This window comes from Saimiri boliviensis, chromosome 3, assembly GCF_048565385.1.
Source record: "Saimiri boliviensis isolate mSaiBol1 chromosome 3, mSaiBol1.pri, whole genome shotgun sequence".
NCBI classification, from domain to species: Eukaryota; Metazoa; Chordata; class Mammalia; order Primates; family Cebidae; genus Saimiri; species Saimiri boliviensis.
Window position 1 is genome coordinate 94,512,992 of NC_133451.1, and position 18,799 is coordinate 94,531,790.

At 36.5% G+C, this 18,799-nt stretch overlaps 1 protein-coding gene across 5 annotated transcripts in view; it reads left to right on the forward strand.

The window, feature by feature from the left end:
* The window catches only part of BANK1 (B cell scaffold protein with ankyrin repeats 1), a 311,287-nt gene that overhangs the window by 45,623 nt on the left and 246,865 nt on the right, over positions 1-18,799 (forward strand). For all 5 annotated transcript variants that reach the window (XM_074396501.1, XM_074396502.1, XM_074396504.1 and 2 more), the window contains exon 3: positions 11,779-11,936. In XM_074396501.1, coding sequence (XP_074252602.1) covers positions 11,779-11,936 — 158 coding nt within the window. The remainder of the gene's footprint in view (positions 1-11,778; positions 11,937-18,799) is intronic.

Sequence of the window (18,799 nt, forward strand, 5' to 3'; positions counted from 1 at the left end):
AGTTATAAATGTATATGAAAAATTTCTGATACCTCATATAAAGAATTTTTAAAAACCTTTCCTTGTTAATTGTACCTTAGGTTCTTGGGTACATGTGGAGATCATGCAGGAGGATTGTTGCATAGGTATATAGATGGTAATGTGGCTTGCTGCCTCAAAACCTCCCCAACCTCCCCACCCCCTGCTGTCCCTTCCCTAACCGCCCCCAACAGACCCCTGTGTATGATGCTCCCCTCCATGTGTCCCTGTGTTCTCATTGTTCAACTCCTGCCTATGAGTGAAAACATGCAGTGTGTGATTTTCTGTTCTTGTGTCAGTTTGTTGAAAATGATGTTTTCCAGATCCATCCATGTCCCTACAAAGGACACAAACTCATCATTTGTTATGGCTGCATTGTATTCCATGATATATATGTGCCACATTTTTCTTGTCCAGTCTATCATCGATGGGCATTTGGGTTGGTTCCAGGTCTTTGCTATTGTACACAGTGCTGCAGTAAACATACGTGTGCACGTGTCTTTATAAATAGAATGATTTATGATCCTTTGGGTATATACCCAGTAATGGGATCGCTGGGTCAAATGGAATTTCTACTTCTAGGTTCTTGAGGGAGCACCCCACTGTCTTCCACAATGGTTGTATTAATTTACACTCGCACCAATAGTATAAGAGTGTTCCTATTTCTCAACATCCTCTCCATCATCTGTTGTCTCCGGATATTTTAATGATGGCCATTCTAACTGACATGAGGTGGTATCTCAGTGTGGTTTTGATTTGCATTTCTCTAATGACCAGTGATGATGAGAACTTTTTCGTATGTTTTTTGGCCTCATATATGTCTTCTTTTGAAAAGTGTCTGTTCCTGTCCTTGCCCACTTTTGAATGGGTTTGTTTGTTTTTTTTCTTGTAAATCTCTTTTAGTTATTTGTGGATTCTGGATATTAGCCCTTTGTCAAATGGGTAGACGGCAAAATTTTTTCCCATTCTGTTGGTTGCTGATTCACTCTAATGACTGTTTCTTTTGCCGTGTAGAAGCTCTGGAGTTTAAGTAGGTCCCATTTGTCTATTTTGGTTTTTGTTGCCAATGCTTTTGGTGTTTTAGTCATGAAGTCCTTGCCTATGTCTATGTCCTGAATGGTTTTGCCTAGGTTTTCTTCTAGGGTTTTTATGGTGTTAGGGCTTACATTTAAGTCTTTAATCCATCTGGAGTTAATTTTAGTGTAAGGTGTCAGGAAGGGGTCCAGTTTCTGCTTTCTGCACATGGCTAGCCAGTTTTCCCAACACCATTTATTAAACAGATAATCCTTTCCCCATTGCTTGTTTTTGTCAGGTTTGTCAAAGATCAGATGGTTGTAGATGTGTGGCATTACCTCTGAGGCCTCTGTTGTTCCATTGGTCTACATCTCTGTTTTGGTACCAGTACCGTGCTGTTTTGATTACTGTAGCCTTGTAGTATAATTTGAAGTCAGGTAGTGTGATGCCTCCAGCTATGTTCTTTTTGCTTAGGATTGTCTTGGTTATGCGGGGCTCTCTTTTGATACCATATAAAGTTTAAGACTTTTTTTCCAGTTCTGTGGAGAGGATCATTGGTAGTTTGTTGGGAATAGCATTGAATCTATACATTACTTTAATCAGTATGGCCATTTTCATGATATTGATTCTTCCTAACCATGAGAAAACCTCCCTTATAAATAAATTAAATCAGTTCTAGCATTAAAAGTGGTCTCAAATAATGTCTCCTCAAACATTATTATTTGACAGATTGTGAAATCAAAATCTGACACCTTGCATTCTTTGTGTAAGACCTATAGTCCAGAAGTGGGGAAGAATCTGGTAGAACCCATGTGGAGTCAGAACACTGGCTTCTCCTTTCCAAAGTTCTAATGCCAAATGGTAGTAGCATTTAGACAAGAGAGTATATTATTTATCTTCCATTATTTGTTCATGATTGATCCATTACTTTATTCCTTACCTTTAAAAATTAATTTCTAACCTTCATTAATAAATTTCTATGAGCCAAGCACCAATGTTAAGAACTTTCTGCACATTTTAAAATTTAATTGCCTCTAAAACATTAGGTGCAGTTACTACTACTATTCTCATTTTTAAGTAAAAGCATAACAGAGGAGAGTAGGCAACTAGAAAATAACAGAGCTGGAATGTGGACCAAATACTTTCAGCATGCCCATTTCAAATAACTACATTATTGAACAAATTTTGGTTTGACTTTGAAAAAATAATGTTTAGGGTACTTAGAGAGAATTAGATCATTCCTAATTTCCTAGGTATGTACATACTCAAGTCTAATCTATGTGCCCAGGTTTTTATATTTCAGAGTCTAGGATGAAATCCAAGGTGACAGTATTGTTATCCTGAAATATTAAAACCCGGACACATGGACAGCTGAGTCAATGCTGTCACAGGTGGTGAATTTTCCCTTTCCTCATCACCTATATTTTCAGTCATGAGAGATTCTCAGCTTTTATTTAGCACCTCTGCATTCTAGGTTTAACAAGAGTGTAACAATTTAACATATTTAATGTATTAGACATCATATCTTGATTTACACTTATAAACTTGCAATTTATTTTATTTAAATTCAATTTCAGTTATCTTCTCAGGCTAAATGAGATTTAGAAAATGTTTCTGTCTGTAACAGTATAGTAATACTTAGAAAAAATGTGTTTTTTTTTTTAATTTTAGGTTTTACGTTTCAAAATTGCAAACAAAAAATGCTATCTGCTTTTTTAATGTACCATCTTCTTAGTACACCTACTTTGGTCTTATTATAGTAAGATTTATTTTCACTCTTCCTTGTCAATATTGCTTCCCTACTTTGTACTTTTCTGATAAATATTCTAACAAATTAATCTTGATTAAATGACATAAAATGGTGTCCCATAGTGACTTCTTCAAGAGCATGTTAATCATACCAAATTACTCTGATCATAATGCATTCAGACGCTTTCTTCATCTTATCCTTTTGATCTTTGGGATGTATTTTCACATTGTTAATTGAAACATTAGCATTACACATTTTATCATTTTTTTTCTTTTCTTGTTATATTCAAATGCTAGGAATGCGTTCTCATAACCCTGCAACTCACTTAGATATTAATGATGCTTTTTATATAAATCAGAAAATTCATATTTTCTGTGTCTAGTATATTGTCTTTACATAATCTTCTTTTAAGTATATGGCTACAAGAATAACTATATTGCTTTGGAATACATGTATTTTCCTTTGGTTTGGCTGCTTATCCACTAAATAATGGTTTTAGCCAAATCAGTGGACTTTTACTGAACTTCTTCTGTGTGTCAGGCCTTTAACCCATGGAGTTGAGGTGGATGCAAAGATTATTGGTTATGGACATCCAGAGACCACTATCTAATGAAAGGGACAGGAAAGTAAATAATATGTAAATAATGTAATGCAATGTGACAATAGTTCTAATGAGGTGCAGTGCATCCAAAGAGCTATTGCCATGTGGAAGTTGGGAAGGATCTTCCACTAGAAGCAACCATTGATGTGCGTGTTGAAAAGTAATTAGAAGGAAAAATGGGGTTAGGCCCAACAGGCAAAAAGAGAAGAGCATGCATGAGGAATGAAAGATTGTGGTTACATTCTGGAACTGGCGAGAAGATTGGAATGGCTAGAATGGAAGAGGATTATCACACATGAAGCAAACTAGGTGGGTCCTGAGGCCCTTCCTATCTCAGAACAGAAGCAAGTCTGCTGACAAGGCCCACTTGCTAGAACTTCTCCTGTGAGGCTGGGGAAGGACAAGACGTAGGTGGATCTGCTAAAGGCCTTTTACCCTCAGTGCAAAGTATAATTTTATGACCAAGAGCCAGAAGGTTTAGAGTTAGACAGATCTGGGTTTAAGTGAAGCTTTGTGACCTATGACAGTTTATTTAACTTTTTAAAAACTTAATTCTCAGTAAAATCATAATTCTCAGAAAATAATTGTTGCATTCCTTGGGATGAGTGTCAGGATTAAATATGATTATGGATATAAATTTCTACATAGGGCATTTGAGACACAGTGAAAACTCAATACCTATTTATTACCTTACTTTTACACCAACCCCAAACAAGCTTCTCTTAGGGCTTTATCAATAGAGTAATCCTCAAGGAACATTTTCCTAGACCAATGGGAAAGGGGCCTTTTCCAATTTAACATATCCTAAAGAATAAATGGGGGGAAAACAAAACGTATTTCTGTCTCAAAGATGAGTAGACTCAGTTTCTATAAGTTTTGAAGTTGAGGATAGGATATACTGACATAGACTATTTCTGAGAAAGTGAAAGGAAATTAAAATATCCTTTAGAAGTTTGCTTTATATGGAAGCAAGCAGTTTCAAAATCATTTTATCTAGTCACATGAAAATATGAAACTAAAAATTATTCCATTCCATGATGTGATTTGGATTTATTGCATGCTTGAAGCAAAACATCTCACATATCACATAAATGTATGTATACCTACTATGTACCCACAGAAACTAAAAATTAACAAATTTTAAAAGATGCCACATCACTAAGTTATTTATGTACATACAGCAGTGAGATACCTTAAATGTACAAGTTAAAATCCTCAGATATAGCATCCCTGAAACTTTATGAAAATATTCTTAAAAATATCAGATTAATATGTTGATTAATATTTAAAATGTGTAAAATATTGGTGGACATTTTTTGAAAAACATGCCAAAAAAAGCCTGCTGTCAAAATTCAAGTTCTACCTCTAGATAAATGTAAAGAATTTGAAGCTACTTGAAGGAAAACAACTGAGATACTTACCTCAGTTTGTTTTCTTCAAACCTGTTTTAGACCAAGAAGAATCATTATTACCTATTGATAACTATTCCACATTTGACACAATAAATAATCATTTTCTCTAGCAGTGAAAACCAGTTGACAACATATAACTGCTTCTGAGAATTCTTTGTAAAGTAAATCATCTTTGTGAGATAATTGTGTAAGCAGCAAGAACTGATAAACATACTGACTTACGCATAAATTGCCATTTCTATGTAAATTAGCAATCCTAACTAAAATATCAGCGTAATGTCAAATGAGGTGTCTTATGCTATGGTGAGAATTAATGCCTTAGACGTTTTCACTAGAGATTTGGTCCATATGTTGCTTTTATCAGCTCTGAAAATTTTGTGTCTTTGAATCTATCAGATAATTCCTGTGATAAATTGACTGCCATATGCAAGGATAAAACTGTGGGTTGGAAAACAATATAGGGTAGTGTACATGTCTGTTTTCACATTGCTATAAAGAACAACCAAGACTGGGTAATTTATAAGTAAAGAAGTTTAATGGACTCACAGTTTCACATAGCTGGGAAGATCTCAGGAAACATAATCATGGCAGAAGGGAAAGCAAGGAGTATCTTACTTGGCAGCAGGAGATGGACAGTGCAAGGGAAGGGCTACACTTTTAAACAATCAGATTTTGTGAAAACTCACTATCATGAGAAGAGCATGGGGGAAACCACCCCCATGATCTAATCACCTCCCTCTAGATTGCTCCATCAACACCTGGGGATTACAATTCGATGTGAGATTTGCGTGGGAACACAGAACCAAACTATATCTGGTAGTGATCAAGGTTCTCTGAAGTCTGGCTAGCTAGGTATTCACCTGATTTCAGCAATAACTAGCCTCATGGTCTTAAAAGAGTTTATTTGTTGCTCAGAATCTTATTTTCCTTATTTAAAATGGCAACACCCATCCCCTTTCCTCACACTCCCTGTCAGCATCTGCTATGCTCCAGATTTTGCCTCCTCTTAGATTGCTAGTCCTATGAAGGAAGGCTTACCACCATGTCCTCTGCATTCTGAATAGCACCTGGTACATAGTTGAGTGGTAAATATTTGTTCAAAGAAATCCATATAATGAGGATAATATTGCCTGTCTTTTGGGTTGGTAGAAAGAAAGTGTGTGTGTGTGTGTGTGTGTGTGCGTGCATGCACACACATAGTGTGTTAACATATGCAAGGCACTAAGAATATTGGCACGTAGTCAATGGTCAATAGTTGTTAGTTGTTATTAATATTCCTGAGAAGTTTGCTAATAAAATCATGGGTATTCATTTTATATTTTTATTTTGTCTTTTCTTTTAGTTTTTTTTTACTATTATTTTTAATTTTTCCATAAATTATTGGGGTATAGGTGGTATTTGGTTACATGAGTAAGTTTTTTACCGGTGATTTGTGAGATTTTGGTGCACGCATCATCCAAGCAGAATACACTGCACCATATGTGTGGTCTTCTATCCCTTGTCCCTGTCCCAGTCTTACCCCCAAATCCTCAAAGTCCATTGCATTATTCTTATGTCTTTGTCTCCTCACAGCTTACCTCCCACATATCCGTGAGAACATACAACGTTTGGTTTTCCATTCCTGAGCTATTTCACTTAGAATAATAGTCTCCAATTTCATCCAGGTCACTGCAAATGCTGTTAATTCATTCCTTTTTATGGCTGTGTAATAGTCCATCATATATGTAGATATCACAGTTTCTTTACTCACTTGTTGACTGATGGGCATTTGGGTTGGTTCCATGATTTTGCTGGATTCATGCCCTCCCCTGAGTTCTGGCCAGGACGCTTCTTGCCCTGTTCAAATTGTGACAAAGTTCTGCTGGAGAATTCCTTCTCCCTGTGGAGTTTTACCTCCTGCTCCTCTGGCCATCTTCCTGATGGATCCCTTTGGTGCCAGGGAAGAATGGCTGCTTGGGGACCCACTGAGCTTCCGGAGCTTTTCTGCTGCTTCCTCTAACCCTGTCTGTCTCTACCCACTTACTCTTTGTGTTGTGGTTATCTGTGACAAATGATCTTTGGTGTTACAATTGTGATTGTTTTGGGTGCCAAGGACTGCACCCATACAAGACAGTGAACAACAAATATTTTGTGTATTCTGACTGCTCCACTGGCTGATTATTCACCCATCTGTCTCCCTCTACTTGGGCCTCCCTATTTCATGAGACAAAACACCATTGAAATTAGGCCAATTAATAAGCCTACAATGGCCTTCAAGTATTCAAATGAAAGAAAAAGTCCCACATCTCTCAATTAAAATCAAAAGCTAGAAATGATTAAGCTTAGTAAGAAAGATGTGTTGAAAGCCAATATAGGCAGAAACCTAGTATTATTTCTCCAAACAGTGAGCCAAGTTGTGAATGCAAGGGAAAAGTTCTTGAAGAAAATTTAAAATGCTACTCCAGTGAACACACAAATGGTCAGAAAGCAAAACAGCCTTAATGCTGATGTTGCAAAAGTTTGAATGATCTGGATAGAACCTCAAATCAGCCATAATATTTTCTTAAACCTTTTTCAGAGCAAGGTATGTGGTAGATAGAATAAATTACTGTCCTTGAGATATGTCATTTTTTAAAGAAGTTTAAGTACACATGGATTTATTTGATTAAAAAAAACTAAGTATGCATGATTTATTTATTTAAACCAGGCAACAAGTATTTAGTAAGCCTCTACCATGTGCCAGGGACAACTGTATGCACTAGAGATACAGATGTTAAAAAACAAAGGCCTGACCTAAAAAGTTTACATTCTAGATGGGGTGGACAAGAAACAAGGAAACAGATAAATATGATATAATTTCAGTTAATGGCCATTGCTAATATAATCTTAAAGATATACTAAGGTATAATTATTATTACTATACACTGCTGTTCACAGTTCAGTGTGCATTCAACTCACTGGCAATTGTTTAAATGCAGAATATGACTCAGGGGCATATTCTGGGGTCTAGGGTGGCGGCTGGAAGTCTGCATTTTTAATAAGCTGCTGGTCCCATGACTATACTCTGAGTTGCAGGTATTGTACCATTTCTGTGTGTCAAGTTTGACTAAGGTGTTGGTAGGAAAAGGTGCCTTAAAGGAATAATGAGTGAATTTGGGTGGGTGATAGGGTAGAAAGATAGGGTATAAATCTTGGGTAGTGGTTTACATTTTTAGTTGAGGATCACTGTCAGTTAATAGTATTTTGTCCTATGAACCTCCTTGTCAAAACACCTACACAGTAGACAGCCAACCCTACAAATTGGACCCTTAGAAAAAAATGCTGGAGTTAGCCTTTCTCTTACCGGTTTTTCTTTCTCTGCTATCTTTGGGAAGGGTGGCAAGTACAACAGGCTCCATTCTGTTGCCTTATCTAGTCCCAGTATTAGCCAATTGTTTTTTAAAATAGTCTAGTTTTATTCTTAGGGCAAAAGCAAAAATTCCTTTTGCTCAGTAGAAGTAGCAACTGGGAAAGTCCCAGTTATCTCTGTTCCAAATTAGGTTTTAACTTATTAACATTATCTTTGTCCCAGGACCTTCTTCTGCTCTTTGAATTTTGAGTTGGTGATTTCTTAAGTTTTGGAAAGCAATTAGTTTTGAAAAATGAATTTTCTATTTGAAATTGTTTTTTCCAAACCTGTTTTGGGCCCTGTTTTCTCTGCCGTGATATCTCTGTTCATTTAATTCCAGATTAACTTTTATGTTTGAGAAACCTCCCAAATTTTTTCTTATGTAATTGTATCATTTATCAATTTCTAGTACTCTAATACATTCATTATCTTTAAAACAATCTTTTCTATTATTGAATTTATATGTTGAAGAGAAGGAAAATAGATACATGGTCTCAGTCTGCAATCTTCATCAGTTCATTTCTCTGCTTGAAATGTACATACATGATTTAAACCTATAAAATAATATATTTTAATGTAGAAATATCAGAATGTATTACATATACTGTATTATTAAATGTTAGTAATATTATATATTTATATCTCTCTAGTAAATTACACATAACCCACAAGTTGGAAATAACCACTCAACATTTTTGGTATATATGCATATGTATATGTCTAGTCTATTCTCATTCATTCAAGTAGCTCTGCATATGTACAGTTTTTGTTTTACTAGAATGGGAACCTACTAAATTGACAATTTTGTAACTTGAATTTTTTTATATCATAAACTTATTCCTGTTGTTAAATAATCCTTGATAGAATTTTTATTAGTGACAACTTTTATCGCATAGCATATTTTCATCTTGTCCTTTTTCTTAGATTGCTTCCTATTTTCTGTATTACAAGCAGTACTGCTGTGAATATTCATAGAAATAAATCTTTTTGTACATTTGTGATTATGTCCCCAGAGTTAAATAACTATTTTTTACCTAATATCACAGAAGAATTGGCAGAAAATCCTAGGTACTATCATGGTAGAATGACTTCTCCTTCTTTTAAGGTGTATTAAATAAAATCTGTTTCTTAGTTTTTCTACAAATTCACAAAATGATTGAGTTAGTTTTATACAACTTTTCATTGTGTACGTCTATGTATGTGTGTGGGAGGTTGAGAAAGAGAGAGATACACAGAGAGTGAGAAACAGAGAGAGAGAGAAACTACTTATGAAAGTGTTTTAAATTGTTAATGAAATAAGGGATGTTTTTTATTTCAAACAAGACTAGTACTGAGAAGAAGCTGGAAATCCCAGGTGGGCGTGAGTTTACAGATGTGCCATTCTCCTTTCAAGAGTCTTAATTTTAGCCACATTGGTTCTGTGCCTTAGTTCTGCAAGTTTCATAAGACAGAAGAAAATTTTTTTCTCAGACACAGCATGGAGACAGCTCCTCCCTTTCAAGGGAGGTTCTCTTTTGTGACTTTGCTTTTCTGATAGAATTATCTATATAGAGCCGGTGACTTCTCTCTCTCTCTCTTTTTTTTTTTTTTTTTTTTGGATACAGTGAGACCAGTATTTCTAACTGCTTCCAAATCCGCTGCCTTTGACTCTTTCCTACTCTTTCCTTTTATTCTGTCAATGCTGCTTAGCCAAAGACTACCAGGAACATACCTGCACTTGAAGTATTTGGATTTTTTTCCTGTTGCAATAAAGAGAAGGCACATTAGGAAGAACCATTGGGTATCTCAGGAAAAGAGCACGAGACAGGACTTGGAAGATTTAGACTTGTGTTAAGTGATTTGAAGCAGGGCTTGGATATAGTTTGCCTTCTATCAAGAAGCAGGGGTAATTTTGTTATTTGACATATTAATGGAATATTCATGACTCTACTTGGAAGTAAGGAAACAATGTTTCTGATTTGCTTGAGACTGAGAGGTTTCCTGGGTCAAGACATTTTCAAATCTCAAACCAGGAAATTCCCAGACAAGCTAGGAAGAGTGGATCACAACATGTAGAGGGCAGGAAGAGAAATAAAACGAGGCTATAGCTGGAATTAGTGAAGAAGCAGTCATACATATTTGCCAGGAGTTTGGATGTCTGGTCATTTTTATGGTTTGGACAATGTTCATTATTTTGCCTAGATTCTGACATGATTACAACATGATCTTGTCACTCTCATAGTTCATCATGGTGACAGAGTGACTTTGTCTAATTTTGATGTTGTTGGTGCTCATTAGAAAACCAGATTCCACCTCTGAGTGCCGGGCTGGCTTCTGGAAAACCAACACATTCTTATGGTGCCAGGCCAGTTTCTGCCAGGGGCTGCTTCTCTTTTTTCCAGTTCCCTTCTGAGGGTTTGAGGAATGCTTTTGGGTGGGCATGAGTTTATAAATGTGCCATTTTCCTTTCAAGAGTCTTAACTTTAGCCACATTGGTTCTATGCCCTAATGAAACATTTTGGGCTTTGAGACATTACATAATAACAAATAATAAAGAATTATCTATTTCTCTTAATACATTTTTTTTTACAGTGGAGAACAATATTAATGATTAAGACTAAATGCTAAATTACTGTTAAAATTTTTAAAATCAGATACTATGCTCCTGGTTTCAGATTCAAAATTTACATTAGCATATTTCAGTGTTCTTAGTAACACTGCTATAAAGAAACCCAATTTATTTGATATAGACACTTGTTTTCATAGAATACATTAACATTTTGATGAGTACTAGTATTTTACTACTAAACTAGTATTTCCTTGAAATAAATACTAGATTAATTTATTGAGTAATTGTCCCGTAATTATGCTTTTTGTTTTTTAAAATTAGAAATATATAGGCAAATAACTAAATTGATTTAAATAGTTCCAACTTAAATGTCCTTAATAATCATAATGGAAAACAAATGGTTTTATGTTTTACAGATAGTACTGTTTTAATATTAAGAAAAAGTATAGCCGGGCGCGGTGGCTCAAGCCTGTAATCCCAGCACTTTGGGAGGCTGAGACGGGTGGATCACGAGGTCAAGAGATCGAGACCATCCTGGTCAACATGGTGAAACCCTGTCTCTACTAAAAATACTAAAAATTAGCTGGGCATGGTGGCATGTGCCTGTAATCCCAGCTACTCAGGAGGCTGAGGCAGGAAGAATTGCCTGAACCCAGGAGGTGGAGGTTGCGGTGAGCCGAGATTGCGCCATTGCACTCCAGCCTGGGCAACAACAGCGAAACTCCGTCTCAAAAATAAAAAATAAAAATAAAAAATAAAATAAAATAAAAAAAGAAAAAGTATAAATGGTGACTGGATTCTATTTTTTGGAAAACACTTAACTGCTAAATGGACATAGTATTATATAGTTGATTTAGTTTGGTCATAAAGGTTGTAAAACTAGTTACATTGTGAAGCATTCTTTTAAATATTATTAACATTGGTTCAACTATTTCAGCTATATTAAACTCAGCTCAATTTTCCCATATACGAATTACATTGGTTGTTCAGTAATTAGTCTTTATAACAATAATGGAAATACTGTGGCTTCAGTTATATTATAATCTACATTCATAAAATTTTCTCTAGATTCTGAAGAAGACTACCTTGAGGTCAACATTCCAACAGACCTACAAGTAAAACATTCTGGGGAAATAAGCGAGAGAAAGGAAATTGAAGAACTATCAGAAGCTTCAAGAAACACCATGCCACTAGCCGTGGTGCTTCCCACTGAAATTCCATGTGAGGTCAGTAAAGATGCCTTGTAACCTACGTGACCCCATTGTGTTTTGGTGGTTGTTGTTTGTAGAGACAGGATCTCATGATGTTGCGCAGGCTGGTCTTTAACTCCTGATCTGGAGCAATCCTCCTGCCTCAGCCTCTCAAAATGTTGAGATTATAGGTATGAGCCACTGCAACCAGCCCAACAGTTATTTTTTAATGGAGATTGTATTTCGCAAGAATGCAAGCTCCGACGTAGCTGGCATTTTTGTCTACTTTGTTCATGACTATCCTCTGAACCTAGACAATTAGTAGGCATTTGATATATACTGGGTAATAATTGAACTAATAGGCATTTGACACATAATTGTTGAAAAATTAAATAGTGAAGGTTACATGGAAGCTTAATTTTATCAACTGTTACTTCACATTTTGCAAATAGGTGTACAGTTGCAATATCTATCAAGCTAATTAAAAGAGGATCTGTTTTCCTACAGGGAAACATACCCTTGGATAGAATTTTGAAATACTTTATTTTTAGGACCATATCAACTTTTCAATGATGAAACTTGTATCAAAGGCTGACATAAAGTGGAAATACCATAGAAGTTAGAAGAGATGGTCCTTCAGGAAACAAGAGTGTCATGTGGGAGGATGATTTCTTGGCAGGTGACTGTGGGAATATATGCTCCTAGCATGTCTTTCTACTAAATCTTGCTTGGAATGAACCATTAAAATAAGCCTTTCCAAATCTCTGACTACATAATTAGGACAAGAAAAAGGTGCTGGGCCTCAGTTTGTGGCATCCTTGAGTAGAAAGAGCCAGAGATACAGGAGAGCCTTATGGAAGCTGCCTGAAGGAGTCTTTCTGACAGAAGCCAGTGGCAGGGGCTCACTGGCCACTTTGGGTGGGTCTCCTGATCCTACTAGTACCAGTGGTCCTGATGGAAGTGGAATATCCTGTGTAGATGGGTAGAATTTAGTTTCCTCACCCTCACTCTGTAGACCCTCACCCCATGCCTGAGCAGAGAAATTGCTGTTTTAAGCTACTTGCTGTTAGTTCCAGAGGAACAAAAAAATGTTTTGACACTACCTGTGAGACCCCAGGAAACTGAACTATGCAGGTCTGAGGAGACTGATACAGTTCATCAGGCAAAGAAAAATTACAAGTATTCGGAACTTAAAGGAAGGAGATCAGACTAAGCAGCCAGAACTCATGGCTCCTGCTGAGTCAGAAACAGTGGAAAAGACAGAGAAGAAGTGCAATAAAAGAAAAATGGCAACTACTCTCAAGTAGATGAAGTCAGAGAAAAAAAGAAAACCCTCCGAAACTAAAAGTAGCTCAACAGGAGTTATGCAGTGTGTCTACATAGCTGCTTTTAAAAATATCTGCAACAGTAAAATTTGAACACTCTAAGACCCTTCTCTTAATAAATTTTCAAAGAAAGCAGCCCCAAAGTCAAATCTCACTGCTATCTAAGCAACGATATATTATGTAGATGGCTAGTTAGATAAGGGTTTTTTTCAATATGAGAATTGTTGACTGTTTTTTATTGACATGGATATTATTCTTTCAGACTCTTGGAGTTAAATTACTTCAATATAAAATTTCTTTTAGGTACCCCACTTTTTAAAGGATCCTAAACATTTTAAAGGTATACAAAGTTTTTTTTAGTGCCAACCTCACATTCTAATTAAAGTAAGCTAATACTTGGACCAAAAATAGTTATCCCTTGCAAGATTTTTGTTCTTAGAACCTAGTTTTTAGTATAGTCTGGATCCATAAAACTATTGCCAAGCACAATAGAAAAGTCCACTTTTATTCACTGAGTGAAAATCGTGTTTCACATTTGCCACAACTTTCAGCCTGTGTCAACTGTCTAAAGCACAACCTTTCAACTCAAACACATTCCAAGAAGTCTTCCAAGTAGTCCATAAATAGAGACCACTTAAGACTGCTGCCTTAAAGAAATGATAGTTGAGGCTTCCCTGTCAACCTAAAAAATCTAGAAATCTACACTACTATCTCAGTCAGTCACCAGGTCTTGCTTAAGATGTGGCTGATTCACACCCAGTTAATTTCCTTTGTAGTTTTGTGTTTCCAGCATCCTAACACTGGATCGACTATAAGTTCTTTATAGTTGCGTAATCTTCATTTTCCCTGATGAAAAGGGAGTTAGTTTAAATTTTTCCTGCTGATGCCTCTTGCTGTGGAATTGCTGAGGTCTATGGACCTGCCTTCTAGAGAAATTCTCTTTTCTGTGCCCTCATCTGCTCTGGAGCATTAACTTTCGTCTATTGTTAATTAAGGCAGTGGGCGCTGTTGCCATTGCCCGTGACCCTTGGAGCTTGAGACTATTGATTCCTCTGCCTTGTCACTCCTCCTAGCACTGCTCTTTTCCACATATTTGGATTTCCTAGACTTTGAAAATTTTGTGCCTCTTCTCAAACAGCAAAAAAAATTTCATTTTCTCTTCTAAACTTTTTGCCCATGCACTAGTGAAGCTATCCCTCCATTGTCCTATTTATGTAAGTTAATTATCTGTTTCTTTGAGAAATACCTAGGTGAGTTTTAGCAGTTCGAACCTGCTTTCTTAATTTGGCCTCCTTGTTTAGTTTCTATAAAACTGGCACACTTTTTTCTATTTGAGTATTTTTTGAACTTTTGTTTATAGGCCAAGACATTTGTTTTTCCTAGCATATGCCTCTTGTTCTGTGTCGGGGGCGGGGGGTTAACTGATCAAGAGAGATGTGAGTTCTAGGTCTCCCAAATGCATCCATTATTCAAACAAATCTCTTCCAACTTTATCTCCCTGATGAAAAATCTATCTGTGAGGTATTCTCCTATAGAAATTACACCAAAACCAGAACTTGACCTTGTCTGTGTTTTTTAGTAACTTCTCTTCCCTGTGCAGTCTGTTACTCTAAAGTCCCAACTTTATAAATTTCTTAGGCAAACACCCTCAAAGCAGTGGCTCTCCACTGCAGGTGATTTTGTCCCTTTCTACCCAAGGGACATTTAGCAAAGTTTGCAGACATTTTTGGTTGTCATAACTGGAGGATTGCTACTAGCATTTAGAGGGTATAACTCTGAAAGCTGCTAAACGTCCTATAATGCACACAATAGCTCCTACAACAATAATGTATCTGGTCCAAAAATACCGACAGTGTCAAGATTGAATCTGTAGTTTTTGTGACCCCTAGTCACAGATTCAGAAATGACTTCTATATTTTTTCAGTGGTAGCTCCATCGTAAAGAACAATGAAGAGTGAGCTTATTTTCTTTACCTTGTTTTATCTTTATACCCAGATCTTTTAATATATCATTCTCCTGTCCTTTTTGTAGAAACTGTCCACTCTAATCTCAACTTTCCTTATCCTCATGTCTCTTACTTCCTTTAGTATAATCAACCCTAATTCCTTTATTTTTATTTTATTCTCCCACTGCTGCTATCCTGATGTTAAGACAGAGACGTTTAAAAAACACATTGAGTCACTTACTGATTTCTTGAGAAAATTTTATTCTGAAAGTCATCAATCACAATAGACCTTTCAAGTGGCTTTATCAGCATTTGAATCCTTATTAATTTTATTGAATGTTTTTAAAATCAAAATCCTACAACATGGCTTATTTCCTCATAAAGGTCTTTATTTTATGTGACCTGTTCACTAACACACTTCAGAGGCTAAAACTCTAATATGAGTCTTCAAGCCCACGTGGATTATGTAATAAGCAAATCTAGAGATAACTTGAGATTACATGAAAGAATGTAACTCTTAAGGGCCGTAAGAATCTCAGATATTACCTTTTTACCAGTTCATCCCTTGAACTCTGAATACAATTTAAAACAAGAGGTAACAGCACTACCCACTTACTTCTGATACCAAATCACAAACTAGTTATTGGTAACCAGCCTTAACCTAAAGCCCAATCCTGTGATTTAATTGAAAAATACAGTAAAAGCAGCAAAAGATGATTGTGTGCATTAATGCCTGAAATATCCATATTGTGAAGTGTTGCCTTCTCAGAGGTGAAGTTTTACAGTGACCAAAAGATGTCTCTTTCCTTTAAGTAGGTGGTTATCAAAAACTAAGCTACATACGGGGATACTTGGGGAGTTTTCACACACACAAAATAATGCCTGTGTCCTACATCAGAGATTCAGATGTAAATGCAACTTTGCAGGTCACAATTTCACCCCTTTTGCTAGGTCTCAAGGATTATGACTAATGTAGCCAAGCTTTAAAGTTTGGAAGTGATAATTGTCATAACCTTTGTTTCCCTGAATGCTCAGACCCAAAGAAAGGATGCAGAGAGGAGTCAGAAAGATTGGGAGCAAAACAATAGCTTCATAAGTGCTAAAACTAAATTTATAACCATTTGAGGGTCCTAATATTTTCTCCATTGGATTAAATTTACTGATATAATTAAGAGCCAATGCTTACTCCCAGAAGTAGAGGAAGCTTTGAGTACTGAGAGAGGTATGGAACAGAGCTGAGCATGCTCAATTAGAAAATGTCACAATTTTGCCAGGCACAGTGGCTCAAGCCTGTAATCCCAGCACTTTGGGAGGTCGAGACTGGTGGATCACGAGGTCAAGAGATTGAGACCATCCTGGCCAACATAGTGAAACCCCCTCTGTACTAAAATTACAAAAAAAATTAGCTGGGCATGGTGGCGTGTGCCTGTAGGTGCAGCTATCCGGGACGCCAAGGCAAGAGAATTGCTTGAACCCAGGAAGTGGCAGTTGCAGTGAGCTGAGATCGTGCCACTACACTCCAGCCTGGTGACAGAGCTAGACTCTGTCTCAAAACAAAACAAAACAAAACAAAAAAATAAAGAAAGAAAATGTCATAATTTTACAGACTTACTCCATCTTAATTTAAAAATATAAATACAGAATGTCTTTTACGTGAAGAAGTTTCAAAAGGTGCTACAATAACATAAGAAAATGAAAACACCCTTAGGATGTTTAAAATCTAGCTAGAAAGGCAAGACACAGACATGAAAAACTAATCAGGAGTAGAGGGCATGACTCTTAGAAACAGTCAAATGATGGTTATGGGTATGTAGTGTTCTAGTGTTCCTTTGAAAGCTCTAAAACTCCTTGTGAGCTGAAGTTGCAGAGGATTTTGTGGAGCTGGTGAAGCCTGAGTTGGACATTGTTGGAGAGGATAAATATGGGGATATAGCAGGAGAAAAGGAATTAAATAGCATGCCAACATTTTATCCAAGCAGGCCTGGCTACCTACTTTGCAGTGCAAAATGAAAATGCAAAGTAACATTTTCAAATTATTAAGCATGTCAGGATAATTACATCACAGCCTTAAACCAAATACAGAGCCTTCTAAGTGTGGGGCCCTGTGTGACTGTAAGATTGTGGGCCTGTGAAGCTGGCCATGGGTACAAATGAAAATGTGAATGCCTCATTTGGGGTGGTCAGTGAGCTTGTCTTTTGTTTAGAATTTTTCTCAGGAAATGGTTGAAAGGTGGAGTCCTGCCTTTTTTTTTTTTTTTTTTTTTTTTTTTTTGAGACAGAGTCTTGCTCTGTCACCCAGGCTGGAGTGCAGTGGTGAGATCTTGGCTTGCTACAACCTCTGCCTCCCGGGCTCAAGCAATTCTCCTGCCTCAGCCTTCTGAATAGTTGGGATTACAGGTACCTGCCACTATGTCTGGCCAATTTTTATATTTTTAGTAGAGATGGGGTTTTGCCCTGTTAGCCAGGTTGGTCTTGAACTCCTGACCTCAAGTGATCCACCTGCCTTGGCCTCCCAAAGTGCTGGGATTATAGGCGTGAGCTACTGCACCTGGCCCTGAGTAGGGAATCTGATGTGTCAGAAGCAGTCTGTTGGCAACTCATGAGTGAGGAGTTGATTGGGTTGATAAAACACTAGGAGAGTGTACATGCACTTGCCAAATGTGGAAAGGCATAAGTCAAGGTTAAACAAGAATGGTGCACACACAGAAGGGATCTTGAGTAACTGAGTCCAAGTGAAATGGAAAGACATTATTTGACGCTTAAAGATTTGAGGTAAAGGGGCAGGTATGAGAAACAAAAGGAACAAAAGAACTGTGCTAGAAGCGAGGTCCTATGAGGAGGAGGTTGCAGATGTGAGGAACAGGAGGGCTTACATTCCTGTTCTTCTCACGTGTTGCTTGGGGCAAGAGGTGGAATAGTAGGAGTTCCTTTGAAATGGGATCCTTACCTGATGAGCATTGAAAATGGTGAGGAGAAGCTTAGTTCAAAATACCTGTGGACAAATATTTGGAAGTATTAGACTCTGGTGGAAAATGCCTGAAGTAGATTTGTGTGTGAGCTGGAGTGATTCTGTAACATCAGCATAATTAGAAACTCTTTGCATAAAGCATGAAGACGTAAGTTTTATTGGTAAGTAATTTGTACTTAGAAGAATTTAAATAAGATATTCTTGAAATAACTTTTTGATAAACATGATTTTATAATAGCATATTAATGGGATCCCTGTATTTTCTTTTTAGCATGGAATTGAAACTTAATATGACTTTGAAGAAAGCTTTTGAAAGATGATATCTAAGATAATCATAAAAAGAATGTGTTACTTTAGTTTTTCCCTGTGGTTCGACAGAATGATGTAAGGAAGAGTGTGGACTTGAAAATTAAATATTTCTGATTAGTCTTCAGAATGTAATTCTGTATATTAGCTGTCCTTTTCCTAAAAGAGAAAAAGAAATAGCCTTATCCATTTATTTTGGGATTTGTGTATGCATTTCTCTGTCTTTATGTATGTATGTGTCTGTGTTTATCTGTTTCAGTTAGAATTAGAGAAAATATATTTCTATAAATGTGCTAAGTATAATTTCTTGTATAAAATATATAATAAGCGTTTACTCTTTTCTTTTCTTTGTATT